General features: G+C 34.9%; 2 protein-coding genes across 2 annotated transcripts in view; one reads left to right on the top strand and one right to left on the bottom strand.

Annotated features, from left to right (window-relative positions):
- Positions 1 to 1,566: 1,566 nt before the first annotated feature.
- Positions 1,567 to 6,714, top strand: PYD1 (pyrimidine 1). The gene is made up of 7 exons (XM_021436616.1): positions 1,567 to 2,000; positions 2,851 to 3,114; positions 3,200 to 3,370; positions 4,476 to 4,588; positions 4,677 to 4,863; positions 6,122 to 6,231; positions 6,356 to 6,714. Exons 1-7 carry the CDS (start codon positions 1,722 to 1,724, stop codon positions 6,510 to 6,512), a joined length of 1,281 nt encoding a protein of 426 aa, XP_021292291.1. The 5' UTR covers positions 1,567 to 1,721; the 3' UTR covers positions 6,513 to 6,714.
- A 234-nt stretch (positions 6,715 to 6,948) lies between these two features.
- Positions 6,949 to 13,355, bottom strand: part of KNATM (KNOX meinox protein) — a 20,564-nt gene continuing 14,157 nt past the window's right edge. The window contains exons 3-4 of the mRNA XM_021436617.1: positions 7,591 to 7,731; positions 6,949 to 7,307 (exon numbers count right to left, since the gene is read on the bottom strand). Of these exons, the coding sequence (XP_021292292.1) occupies positions 7,260 to 7,307; positions 7,591 to 7,731 (189 nt within the window). The 3' untranslated portion in view covers positions 6,949 to 7,259. The remainder of the gene's footprint in view (positions 7,308 to 7,590; positions 7,732 to 13,355) is intronic.

Genomic DNA, 13,355 nt, shown 5'->3' on the forward strand with positions numbered 1-13,355 from the left:
ACCTCCACGAATGAAGAAGGTGATGAAGGTTTATCTAAGTTGTGATCTAAATCTGAATGTTCATGTTGCTAAAAAAGAAATAGAGCTCCTTAAGTTTACCTTGCGAATCTCGCCTGCAAAGAACGGGCTGCGTAGCTGCATCCCGATCAAATAGAGAACCTTCTAGGCTGCTGAATGGTTGAAATCAGGATGGCAGTTGAGCTTGGCTGAGAGACGTTGGAAACTTACTTGAGGAAGCCATGATAACAGTCCAAAGAGAATAATGAGGAAACAAGTAATTTGCAGAAATTTCCAATGAAAAGGAGATCAAATCGAGAAAATGCATGGGAAAAGGGGACACAAGTTAGGCCTGCTAACATTATCCCAGCGACAACGCTAATCCATCAGATCCCATCCATCCCCCCACCTCCCGCGTATTAAAAATTAAAAATGTCCATCAAAAGAATAATCAGGGCTATTCCTTATGAAACATGACTAATTCCAAATGCACACTCAATGACCTTTGTCAGATCAGCAGAAGTTGGTAAAGCTAACAAAGCACCTGACTCATTCCCTGCCAGCCAACCATTACAACTTTGTCGTTTCTAAACAACTGGAAACCAGAATAAAAAAACACAGAAGGAAATCTTATCAGATCATATCTATGCTAATCCTGGCAAGTAAAACTTCACATATCCTGTTTTGATTGCAGTCATACTCACAGATCTCTTCCTGTAAATGTAATTGGCATCCTGGTCGGCATTGGCAAATTAGGCAGGCAGTAGGCACCCAGGCGAGGGCAAAATCCTGAAGGAGTTCTAAAAATGGAATTTGCAAATCCGTATCCCCAAAAGTGCATGCGTTCCATTTCTAATTCCATTATCCTTCCACCTCATTACGCATACACACCCATTGTTACCTTTTCTGTTTTTTTCCCTAAAAAATTGATTTGGACTCAATATCAACACAAGAAATTTACCTGAAAGAAAAATGTCACTGAACAACTACCAGCACCACCACCACCTGAAGTCTGAAGCAATTTACCTGCCCACTTATTTACCGAGGAATCTTCAGCCAAGAAACAAAATGTCACGTTGCCATTTGCCTATATTACTACTCTTATTAGAAACAATGCAATGTATGAAATAGCTAGCTAAAATTTATGTCCAGATTAACACTGTACTCTATGGCATTTTCCTTTCTCATATGTAAGTTGAAATCAAAATGTCAATTTAATGCCAATATATCCCAAAGAGGAAGAGAATCGCAACGAACTGATACCTGTCCTGTCCTGGTTTTCATCAAACCGGAGAATTGGGATGAGATAGGCATCCTAGAGTTACTGGGGGTGAACAAGGAAGGAAATTGCACAGAAACTTGACCCTGATTTGTCAACCAACGTGATTTCTTGCCTGCGGTAATCACCAACCTTTTCAATATCATAAAAGGACATGAAAAAGTCAGAAAATGTTATCCATTTGCGGGCAACAACCATTGCTATTCAACTTCCCTTTCCAATCTCCCTAATATAATAATAGTATTCAACACGTTATCTATATTATTGCTTCTATATGGTTATTGATACCCTTTCCTGGTCGTAGTGGTTCATTGTAAAGCAAAAGGACAACCCAGATTCCAATAATTCCCACGTTGTATCTAACCCCGAGGAATATTACAACTCAGATTCAAACCCCATCCTTCTCATTCCTTCATTGGACAAGGCTTGACCCAACTCTCGATACATGGCATCTCTGAATTTCACTCGACTTGGTCACAAGAACAGCAACTCCTTTGCTGAATTTGCTCTGTCTCGCCATGCTCCTCCCAGTTTCACTCGTCCCACTCGAGTTGGTTTCAAGGTCTTTGCTTCGGATTCTCAAGCAGAGCCTGATTTGAGCGTGTGTGTGAATGGGCTCCAAATGCCCAATCCATTTGTGATCGGGTCGGGTCCACCGGGAACCAATTACACCGTCATGAAGAGAGCCTTCGATGAAGGCTGGGGTGCTGTGATTGCCAAAACTGTAAGTTCTTTCGTTTTGTTTTTGCTACAATTCTCCTTTCAATTATCTTTGTACAGGATTCCCAGTTGTTTTTTCTTCCCCTTTTTCATGGTTGATATAGATAGTGGTTTTAGTTAAATGGTAGAATTCGATATTCATGGTTTCTTATTCGTTCTGAGCAATCAGCCAGAGTGTACGTTTTAATGAGAGAAGAGAAATTTAATTCTCTTTGAAACTTATCATTTAGATGATAGAATCAAGGAAGAATCAGGCAGCGATTCACATTCTTCCTACAAAACAATGCCTAAACACTATATACCACTCAGAATCTGGGCAATGAAAGCCGCGTAAATTACTACTGCTTTTGTTAATTAAATAGACTATAGCTTTTGGACCGCATTGTAAGTTGAGTTAGTAAACCTTGGATGAGTGTCAGTGGGGTCGGTTGCCTATCTTTTTCTTTAATGTTCTTTTCCCTTTAGCTATTTCACACACTTGGCCTCAGTCTTTTTGTTGGGGCACCCTCAACTTGAAGCAAATCTGAAGTGGTATCCGATTTTTTTTTTTTTTGGTTCATACTATTCTTGGGCTACACGAAGGGGGAAGCCTTTTCCCATCCCATAAACCCCATCCAGCTCATCCTAAGATTCGAACTGAGATATCCAAGTTGGAGTCTCAAGTTCTATTTGCTGTGCTGAGTTGTGTTATACTATATATAATATGGAAAACTGCAATGCTGTTAAATGGTATTGACAACCTTGGTTTGTAAGCATGTTTACCTTTCCCCCTTTCTCTTATACTTCTGGAATATGCCTGTTGTGCACATTTCCATACTAAATGATCAATCTTTGATGCCAAATTATTCTCCTAGGTGTCACTAGATGCTGCCAAGGTTATCAATGTAACTCCTAGGTATGCCCGGCTACGAGCAGGAGCAAATGGCTCAGCCAAAGGACAGATAATTGGGTGGGAGAACATCGAACTCATCAGTGACAGGCCTCTTGAAACTATGTTAAAAGAATTTAAGCAACTGAAAGAAGAATATCCAGACAGGATTCTCATTGCCTCTATTATGGAGGAATATGACAAAGCTGCCTGGGAAGAACTTATTGATCGAGTTGAGCAAACTGGGATTGTAAGTTGTATTCTTCATATAGATTCTATGTTTGTTTATGTCTCCCGTATTTTAAAGAATTTGAAATCTGATGATCTTGTTTTAGGATGCCATTGAAATTAATTTCTCATGCCCTCATGGCATGCCTGAGCGTAAAATGGGTGCTGCAGTAGGGCAAGATTGTGCTTTGTTGGAGGAAGTTTGTGGATGGATAAATGCAAAAGCAACTGTTCCTGTGTGGGCAAAGATGACTCCTAACATCACTGACATCACACAGGTGTGCTTGCTTGCTTTTTTAATTGTGTCCCTACTTATGCAACACTTGCTTTCAAATTCTGATTTTATTATGATTAAAAAGCATGTTATCATGGATCAAGCATCTGAGGTGCTAATTTGGAAACCTATATTTTGGGCCTGTTTAACATCTTGTCTCTCTCTGCTCTGCTTAAAATTTCTGTCATGATTCATAACAATTTCCATTTGTTGCAAGCATTTATGTGCAAGAGTGACTATTCAATTTTGTATCATGTATGAAATAGTTCTGTAGTCGGCTCCCTGGGATAAAACTGTCAATATTGCAAAGCTCATGACATTTGGATATTTTGGTAAGGTGAGCCACCATTAAGCACCATTTTCACCAATGCAATCGTTTCTGAAAAACCACTATGAATTTTCTTATCTATAAACAGAGGAAGACAGAATATAAGCCTTAATTTCTGGCTGTAAGTAGAATTTTGACTGAGGACAAAAGGAATTGAACAGTGTACTTTTTCCATGTTGATGCTTGTGGAAATTATTGATGAAGAGAAATGGAACTGCACATCATATTTATTTTAATATATTGGAGACGTTGAGGATTAATGACAAAAAAGACTACAGATCAAGAACCTATTCGTTGTTGTTTTTATGAATAATTTGTCCATGATTATCATGGAAGCCAAACCAGTGAATGAAATTTTTACTCCTACTAAGGAATAAAAATTTGTGTTATTCTGTTTGTCTGTATTAGTATAATGCTAGATTTATCATTTCTTTTGCGGTTGAAAATTCCTATCTATCTAACTGCTAGTTCTGCTTTAATTTCATTATCTGATTAATATAATTGATGGTTTTCTTGGGAATGCAACTTATTCTCAAAACTTCATGGTTCTTTCTGATTCTTTAGCACACCTTTTACTATTCAAAAAGGGGGTTCAAGCACCGTTGTTCAGAATTCCCATTAGAATGAAAGCAATGAAAAGATATCCTTGCTTGTTTCTTCTATTGTCCTTTCTATCCATCCTGATGCATGCTAATATTTTGCCCGCTAATGTCGTTGGTGGTGACATTTTAGTTGATTTATTACTGATAAGTGATATTATCCTCCTATTATGTTCTTTTAGCCAGCCAGAGTGGCTTTAAGTTCAGGATGCGAGGGGGTATCTGCTATTAATACAATCATGAGCGTGATGGGAATCAATCTTGATACTTTACGTCCTGAGCCTTGTGTTGAGGGGTTTGTATTCTCAAATTGAACAATTTTCATTTTCCACTGGCTCAGAATTCATCCCAGAAAATTTTATGCACTCAATTTCTGTTGACAGCTACTCAACTCCTGGGGGCTATTCTTGCAAAGCAGTCCATCCTATTGCACTTGCAAAAGTGATGAGCATTGGAAAAATGATGAAATCGGAATTTAATGACAAGGAGTACTCACTTTCTGGCATTGGGGGTGTTGAGAAAGGGGACGATGCTGCTGAATTTATTCTTCTTGGAGCAGATACTGTGCAGGTAGAATCTGGAAAATAATTCTTGAAAACTGTCTTCTGCTTTAGTACATCTATTGTCTCTTCATGCCTCTGGGTAAATTAGTGTCCTCCTTTGTATCATATATCTTAGCATTTCAATCCAAACCTCAAAGTTATTATTAGCCATGGATATAATATGGGGGATGCATATTCATACAGTTTTGTTTGTAATGTATCATATGAGACTTAATGTGGATTCCATGATAGAAGCATTCCTTTGATGTCATACCCGCATCTTTGTTTACTCAGGAATGGCTTTGTTTAACACATGCATTGTTTGGTCTTTGGTGAAGCAACCCTACACAAAGGATTGACAGTTGTTTTAATTTGATATGATATCAGCTTGTTAGAATTCCAATTATTATCATGTGGGTCTTGTCTTTTCTGTTGGGCTGGGAGCATATAATATTTCACACCTTGAACTTTGAGATGCTTTCCTGCCCTCCCATTTCCAACTCCCGAGTGGCACTGTAGAAATGTGGAGAAAATTGTTTCCCATGATGTTGGGCGTCTAAATAGGTTTGATTTGCTGCTGTATTAACCTTCTTCTCTATGGCTACTAGTTACATTTGAAGCTAGTACAGATGGATTGGAATTTGTTTATTAGGTTACCTTATTTTGTGATACATTTAGAATGACAACATCGTAATTTATGTTTGAAGTAGATGTTTTTGAGCTTCAGGCAATATTTTCATGCCCAAGTCATAAGGTAAATGGTACTTTTTTTATTTTATTGGGTTGAGGCAGCGGCAATGTTTGTATGACTGTGAGGAAGCAATTGCTGCCTTGATGTAAAATTCTTCTATTTCCTGCTTTTGTCACGTAACCATTGAATATGTGATAAGTGCAAAAATACTTGGTAACAACGTGGTAAATACTTCATTGATTAAATGAAATATCATCACCCAATGCTTTCTGTTCTTGTTTACAGGCTGTGCTTTCGAATAAACTACCTTAAAAATGTTGAGGTCATAAGTTTGGTGGAATGCTATGCAGTGGCACTGAAGTACTCTCGAAATCTCGCAATATATTTTTTCTTAGCCTTTAACCTGCTAATTCTAGTATAATCCTTAACAGTTGTTAAGTTATGCAGAATATGATTGACTGAGACCATAAGTTACATAGTTGACAGCTATCTTTGAGCTCATATTTTATTTTGTATCATTATTGTATGATAATACTGAATTTCTCAATCAATTTCTATGATGTCTTTAAGCTTGCACTGTCACCTATGCTTGTAGGTCTGTACAGGTGTTATGATGCATGGCTATGGCCTTGTGAAGCAACTCTGTGCAGAGCTTAAGGATTTCATGAAGAAGCATAATTTCTCATCAATAAACGATTTCAGAGGGTATTTACTGTGCTTTATTTTTAACAAGTTACAATAGCAGTTGTATATAATCTTAAAGAAAATTTAGCTGGATACTGCACCTGTCCTTTTGTTATTTAACCTGTTTTCTTGGATGGTGTTGCAGGGCTTCCCTTCAATATTTTACAACTCATACAGATTTAGTGCGAAGGCAGCAAGAAGCAATTCAAAAGAGGAAAGCTGTTAGGAAAGGTTTGCAGTCTGACAAAGACTGGACAGGAGATGGTTTTGTGAAAGAGACTGAGAGCATGGTTTCTAACTGATTGCACTACTGCAGCAGCCTTCTCTATTGTATGATTAAAAATAAATGGGGTTTTAGTTGTATCTGGTTGAGAGATGTCTATTGTTTCTTTGCGTCTGAGAAAGGGTTAAAATATATCTGAAGGTACTGATGTAAAAACAGAAGATAACATATATTTCAGAGGCAATTTGTTAATAAAGTGCATCTGTTTTAGCCTCATGGTATATAGGTTATGTTATCAGGCAGCAGAAAAGAAGAGAAATGATCCCAGCCAAAATGAATATCTGTTTCCTATACATTCTCATTGTTGTCATGCTGTGGAGCAATAAGTCTTGCCACCAATCAAAACTGAGTGATATCATGGAGTTGAAAGACATTTAGCATGCCATTGCAATACGGTTTCCTTGTTTTGTGTTTTCTTTTTCTCAGTTTTTCCTATCATCCATGCACAAAACTAGTGAAGCACAAATAAGAGGACAGCCAGCAGGCATAGGATGTTATGCCGCCGGGATAGATATAAGCTTAGGTATCTTCAAATGCAACATAACATCAAGGAAAGAGAGATTTGAAGTACCAAATTTTACATCATAGCAGGTTACAAGGTTTTCGATATTGATGTTAGAGGAACTCATGAAGCACGGTGGTTGTAATGGCAATCAACCAGCATTACTTATAGCTTAGTTATATTTGGTACCCAATTTTCACATGTTCAGCTGCAGCAACTGTTTTGCTGCACGTCCTGGCTGCACTACTCTACAGCATTTGACTCTCATTTTTGTTGGTCCCTGCTCCAGTTTGAATTACTCATTTCTGTTGCCTGTAAAACAAGTTTCAGACAGAGCAAATTAGTCATCTGTTTCTTATAATCACAGCTTCATGGTGATGGTACGTTGTTAATATACAACAAATTGCATGCAATTTAACACTACGAAGGTTCAAAATGGGATAAAAAATAAGATTGGAGGCAATCGCAATGGCAAAAGCAAGTCTCTAAATGCTTTTGCTTGAGCACGAATTTATCATGATTGGGATTTTGGCCGGTAAATTTCATCTTCTGTTTTCTTTATTCCCATGGAGATAGTTTGATAAATAGAACATACCAGAAATACGTCAGCTGATTGTGGATTAGTTCTGGCGAGCTCCCTTAGTTGTGAATGCATGCCGTTGATGAAAGCTATTGTTTCCTGGTGAGGCTCCTCCATGGCATCCTTTAGCTTGCTCAGCGCGGAGCAGTACGCCTCCTGCCAACATGTTACCATTTTACATTACTTTTCTAGCTTTCATATTCAGAACTAATTCAATCATATCAGGTTATAATTTGTTGCAAAATATGTGAACAATCAGCAAGTCCATAGCAATCAAAACACGTTCATGGTTGCCCCCAAGGGTTAGGAAGCTCTCTTTCCCTTCACCTTGCCGGTCCGGAGGCTGAGTAGTCAGAACTCCTCTCCTTAGGTAAATGATTATCTCTACAAGACCCTTTTATCTAACGAAAAGCAATCATGTTCTCGATTTCACCATGCTCAAAATTACATTGGGTTTGGGTCGTTCAATTATTTTAATGACTAGTCCAAAGCTTTTGCATATCTCTACATGCACATAATAATGTAGTATAATTATTTGTTGATTGTTTTCACATGATTTATCTTTTTCTTTCTCAAATATTCAATCTATATCATAGAGTATAATGGTTAGAAATAGACAAACATTTGGATGAAACAATGTGTTAGGTTTTTTTTTTAATTTTTTTCTCATTCATTGTTGTTTATGTATAAAAAAATTGATACAAGGACAGGTTTATATATATCAAAACTAGATATAGAAAATAAGTTTATCAGTATCCCAGTATGGGACTATTTGAATAACTTACAAAACAAAACAGAGTAAAAAAATAATAATTGAGCATCAGAATTAGACTTAAACCATACTAAAACATCAAATTAACAACACTAAAATCACACTAAACTGTGCTAGGTTTGTTAATTATAAAAACTTTATTGACCTAGATTGAGATGATCAAAACCTGATAATACAACCTGCATTTGGTCATGATCTTGACTTAAGAAAGTGTGAATACCAGACTATTCAAATTTGATATGATTTAAACTTAAAAATATGACTTGAAAATCGAATCAAGATAAGCTGAATCTAAAACAGCCTTACCTCCAACATGCCACAAGCGAAGTATAGTAATCCAAACTAATTAAGCTGTTAGTAACACATTATCATCATAATCAAGAATATTTAGTAAAATCATATACAAAATCCGTAACATAAATTTATTCTTCTATTAAAAAATTACCTATTATAACTTGACACTCCATCTTGCCTACTTCTTTAGGTACAAATCATGGGATGGGGAGATAAGTTTTATGTGATGTGAAAATGTCACTTCTCATTGTATATCTAAAATATTTAACTAAATAAATTTTTTTGACAAAAAAGTCAATAATATTTCCAAGGATTGCTTAGGATTAATCCTTTCTTAGATAACTCCAAAGTGCACCTCTACTTAGTGCATTAAAAGTTTTAATTTTTCCAATTGATTCCAACAAAGATCAACCCCTGGTTGATAAGAAAAATGAACTGCTATACTTATCAACTAGACTAACTTGTTTGGATTGAACTAAATACTTTAGCTAGCGTTTAAATATAGAGCCATGAGATTATACCGAGTAAGGTAGAATGGTGAGCTTTGTAGTCGTAGTCTTGACACTAAAAAGTATGATTATGCAACTAGTGTTTAGTAGGATCAACGGTGATGGTTTGGTGGGAAGATAGAATGAACATTAAGATATATTGACCATAGGATATGTGATGAATGATGAGGGCAAATGGATCAAAGAGAACATGCCTAGAGAAAAACCTAGTGCAACACTTAGTAACCCACCTTGAGGATCCCTCACGCAAAAAATGTTAGTGTAAGCATTGTAAGTCAATCGATTTTGCATTTGTAAAACTCTGTAGTAATTAATCATATTTCATGTGAAATACATTATGGATATTATATCTAATATATGAGGTATTTTTTAATCCATGAGTCTATTTATAAAGAGTTATGAGAAACTTATGTAGATAAAGTCCTTGGAACATAATGGCCTTGTAAAGAAATTATAAAAGTTATAATTATGAGATTCTTATTCATCAAAGCCTTGTTCCTAAATATGTTCTTGGTCATTGTATTGTCAAGAATAAGGACATTGATATTGCTCAAAGGCTGGTACATGCTAAACCTATTTACTTTGGATGTAAGCAATTGATCTCATAGGTTAAAGTATACGAGATACTTGGGGATAGTATATGGGTGCTTGTTAAGGAACAAGTTAACTAAACATGACCTGTTATAAGAGTTTCATTTGGTATTTCACTCAAGTGTCTATAAAAATACTCTCATGTGTCAATAGTATAAGTAATCCTTAGACTTGTGATACCATGTCATCTTGTATGTGAATTGTCATACATTGATTTCACCTTTACAGGTCTAGAGGTGACCAAATGCCTAAATAGTGTACTTTTGGGTATGATATGAGGCATGCGAAGATGAATGAGTAGTTCAGAAAGGATTCATCACCCAAAGTGATTTGAAAAGGACATATCTCATTTGCTTCTGGCTTATATTGATTAAAAGTCCTTAGCTAAGGCAATCTTGATAAGTCAATATGAAAGTTGCAAGACTAATAAAGATAAGTTAGAAAGTAGTTACTGAGCAAAGCTTTCTATCTATCTAAGATATGTGATGAAAGGATTGAATTACACTGAGATATTATACACTAAAAAGTTAGTCAAACCATATTGACTTTCTCGACATTTAGGTGGTCATGATGTATTGCTAGATGCCGCTCATAATCTATAAATATAAATATAAATTCTTAGTTGAACTAATTTATATTTATTACCAACATGCTAGGTACCTAGTAAGTCACACACTGACACATATAAGGTGAACTATCAAAATTAATTTGACTTTAATTGGATATGACCTAATTAATTTTATAAAGGCTTAATCCAATTAGGTATTGGGTTAAGTCAAATATGATTTGATAGAGTATTAAATAAATGCCTAATTAGCCCAAGACATTTTATAATCCTTATTGGATAAGAAGTAGGTTAATTCAATTTATAAAAGAATCCTTTAGTCACCTTTTGAACGTACAAAGAGTCCTATTTTATTTTCTCATGTGTTGAGATAGGATCACAATAAAAAAGAGAGAAACACAAGGGAGCTTTAAGTTGAGAGTTTGCTAGCACAAACTTTGGCTTAAGTATTCACACACTCTTATTGAAGAGATTTTGGCAAATCACTGTGGATCACCATTAAGGGCAGGACAATTGTACTGCTATGATTTGTTAAGTCCTAGTTAGTGTACAAAAGTCAAAAACAAAAAGCCAAGGAAGACTCCACCCAAAAAAGCAGACATCAAACTTTCAAGTATGTCAAAATCTTTCTCGTATGGTTTTTCTAGATTAGTTTCAATTAAAGTGATTATGGCTTAAGGGATTAAAATTTTAATAATATTCTACCATGTATGATCACCTTAGCATGATTCAAATCCCCTTCAGTGGTATCAGACTCTCCTTTAATTGATTTAATCTAGTTTTATGTTTAGTTGTTGAAGATTATAAAAACTATTTTTTGTTTATATGTGGATTTGCTGCAAAGTTTGAAAAATTTTTTAGAACAATTCTAAATGGATTTTTCAAATCTAATTTATGTTTCAAAAGGCCTTTAAATTTTGGTTTGTGGATTTAAAATCTAGATTTAACAAGTTCTTAAAGATTTTATAGATTTGTTTTAAGTGAATTCGAATTTGAAAAATCTCGCAACATAACGTGATTTGATTTGGAAATTTTTTTGAAGGATTTAAAGAAGGAGTTGGTGCATGATGTTTGGAGGGTAGAAGGTCAAGAGGATGATTTCAAGCTTTGAAAGTTTACAGAATTTAATCACTTCGTTTAGGTGATGATCTAATGATGTTTATGCACAAACAGTTTGTTGGAATTGTATTCTTGTATGACAAGGACTCTTGCAAAATCATTGTTGTTTGTACTCCTAATTTGCTAAGATTTTGAGATCCTTTTGTCATGATGTTTGGGGCATGGGATGTGTCCAAATTGGTGCCAAAATCATAGCAAACAATAGAGGATGGAGCTCCAAAGAATTTGGGACAGCATAGGTGATGTAGACCCAATATAATTGAACTAGCTTGTGTGATTTCTTCTTTATATAATTAGGAGTTGTACTAATTTGGTTATGATTTGGATTTAAGACTCCTAATTGTAGTGAAATATATCCTAAAGAGCTTATGATTGTCCCAAATCAAATTCTAAAATTAAATTGATAAAGAAATAGGACTCTTGTTCATAAAGATCTAATGCTAGTTGGACTAGAATTATAAAATTGAGGACAAAAAGGATTAAATTTTTTGATAAGATTAGAAAGCTTAATTGAATTAAGGTTCCTTATGAATATTAAATTTCTAATATGATTAGGACTCCTATTGAGAATAAAGATCAGATTTAAATTCATAGTCCTAAAAGGTTTAGGATTACTAAATCTATGTTTAATTGAATTCTTAGTAAGACTAGAACTTCTAAATTGGCACAAGACTTGTAATGGGATTAGGACATCAAATTATTTGGATTAATATCTTCAAAGGTTTAGTGATATTATTGCCAAATGACATATAAAATCTTTAATTTGAATTAACCATAAGTTTTACATGTTCATTATATGATTATGAATGTATAAGGATGATTATGGACTTAGACTACTATAATGTGTTATGGATGGCTATGGTTGAATGCATTTCATATTTATTTTATAAATAGAGAGTGTGTGCCTTGCCTTTCCTTTATTTATTCAGGAGTTATAAAATTCTCTTCTCATCTTACTTCATTCAAATGTAACTTGAAGTTTCTTTACATATATGTAATTAGAATTCATGGGATTAGATTAAGAAGAAAATTTTGTAATTCCAAGAATGAAGGATGAAGACGCCGAGAAGACATGAAGATTACAAGAATACAAGATATGGTGATATTTGTATGTAATCCCTTAGGATTTGACCAACTAATTTCTTTCAATGGCTCAAGAAAATTAGATTAGATAAAAGTCCATAATCATCCTAGTACTATACATGTGATAGATTTATTTTATGTAATATTATAAATGCTATGCATGCCAAATTCGATGAGACCTAAATAACAAGACAAAAGCAACAATAAATCCCTCATTAAAATATTGAGTCATATGCTTTGAATGATTAAATTGCCTTCCACTATATAACAAGATAACTAGACTACCCTTTTAATTGGAGACTTGTTGCGTCACTCAAGGTCAAACTTTTATATAGGCACGTTTAGGTTATTGGTGGGTCTTACTCAACAAAAACTGTGTGGTTCGGATGTGTCACACTTAACCACATGGTCTTAGAGGCAGGGTTAGGTGAAATGCATATGATGCATTTAGACAATGAGTTGCCACCTAACTGATCTAGGAGTTACATGACGATGTAATTAATAAGTTGCGTTATCTACCCAATTAGACTTATTGTGATTTGTTCAGTCACTCAAGGTTATAATAATTTGAAAGGAAACTCAGCCCACTAGAAATGTTTAGTAGGGATTTTCGTATAATAGTGAAGGCTATTATTAACAAAAATTAATGGGAAAATCAGTGTAAGATTTAATAACTCGTCTTAATTGGTTAATAAAATGAAAGACTAATACAAATACTTTTTCTATGTTTATAGGTTGTTAGAATGAGTATAATAATAATCACTATTTTGCTTCACATACTTGATGCCATCAACCTAAAATGTTTGGACTGGTATATCACTTTGAGAAAAGTTCTCAATAAATGGAA

The sequence above is a fragment of the Theobroma umbraticum genome, unplaced genomic scaffold, assembly GCF_002168275.2.
Source record: "Theobroma umbraticum cultivar Fairchild unplaced genomic scaffold, ASM216827v3 scaffold_146.0, whole genome shotgun sequence".
Taxonomy (NCBI): domain Eukaryota; kingdom Viridiplantae; phylum Streptophyta; class Magnoliopsida; order Malvales; family Malvaceae; genus Theobroma; species Theobroma umbraticum.

Coding starts and splice junctions, on each gene's coding strand:
- PYD1 (XM_021436616.1), top strand. CDS start 1,722: ATGGCATCTCTGAATTTCACTCGACTTGGTCACAAGAACAGCAACTCC. Junction 3,371..4,475: donor ACATCACTGACATCACACAG/GTGTGCTTGCTT, acceptor ATGTTCTTTTAG/CCAGCCAGAGTGGCTTTAAG. Junction 4,589..4,676: donor CCTGAGCCTTGTGTTGAGGG/GTTTGTATTCTC, acceptor TTCTGTTGACAG/CTACTCAACTCCTGGGGGCT.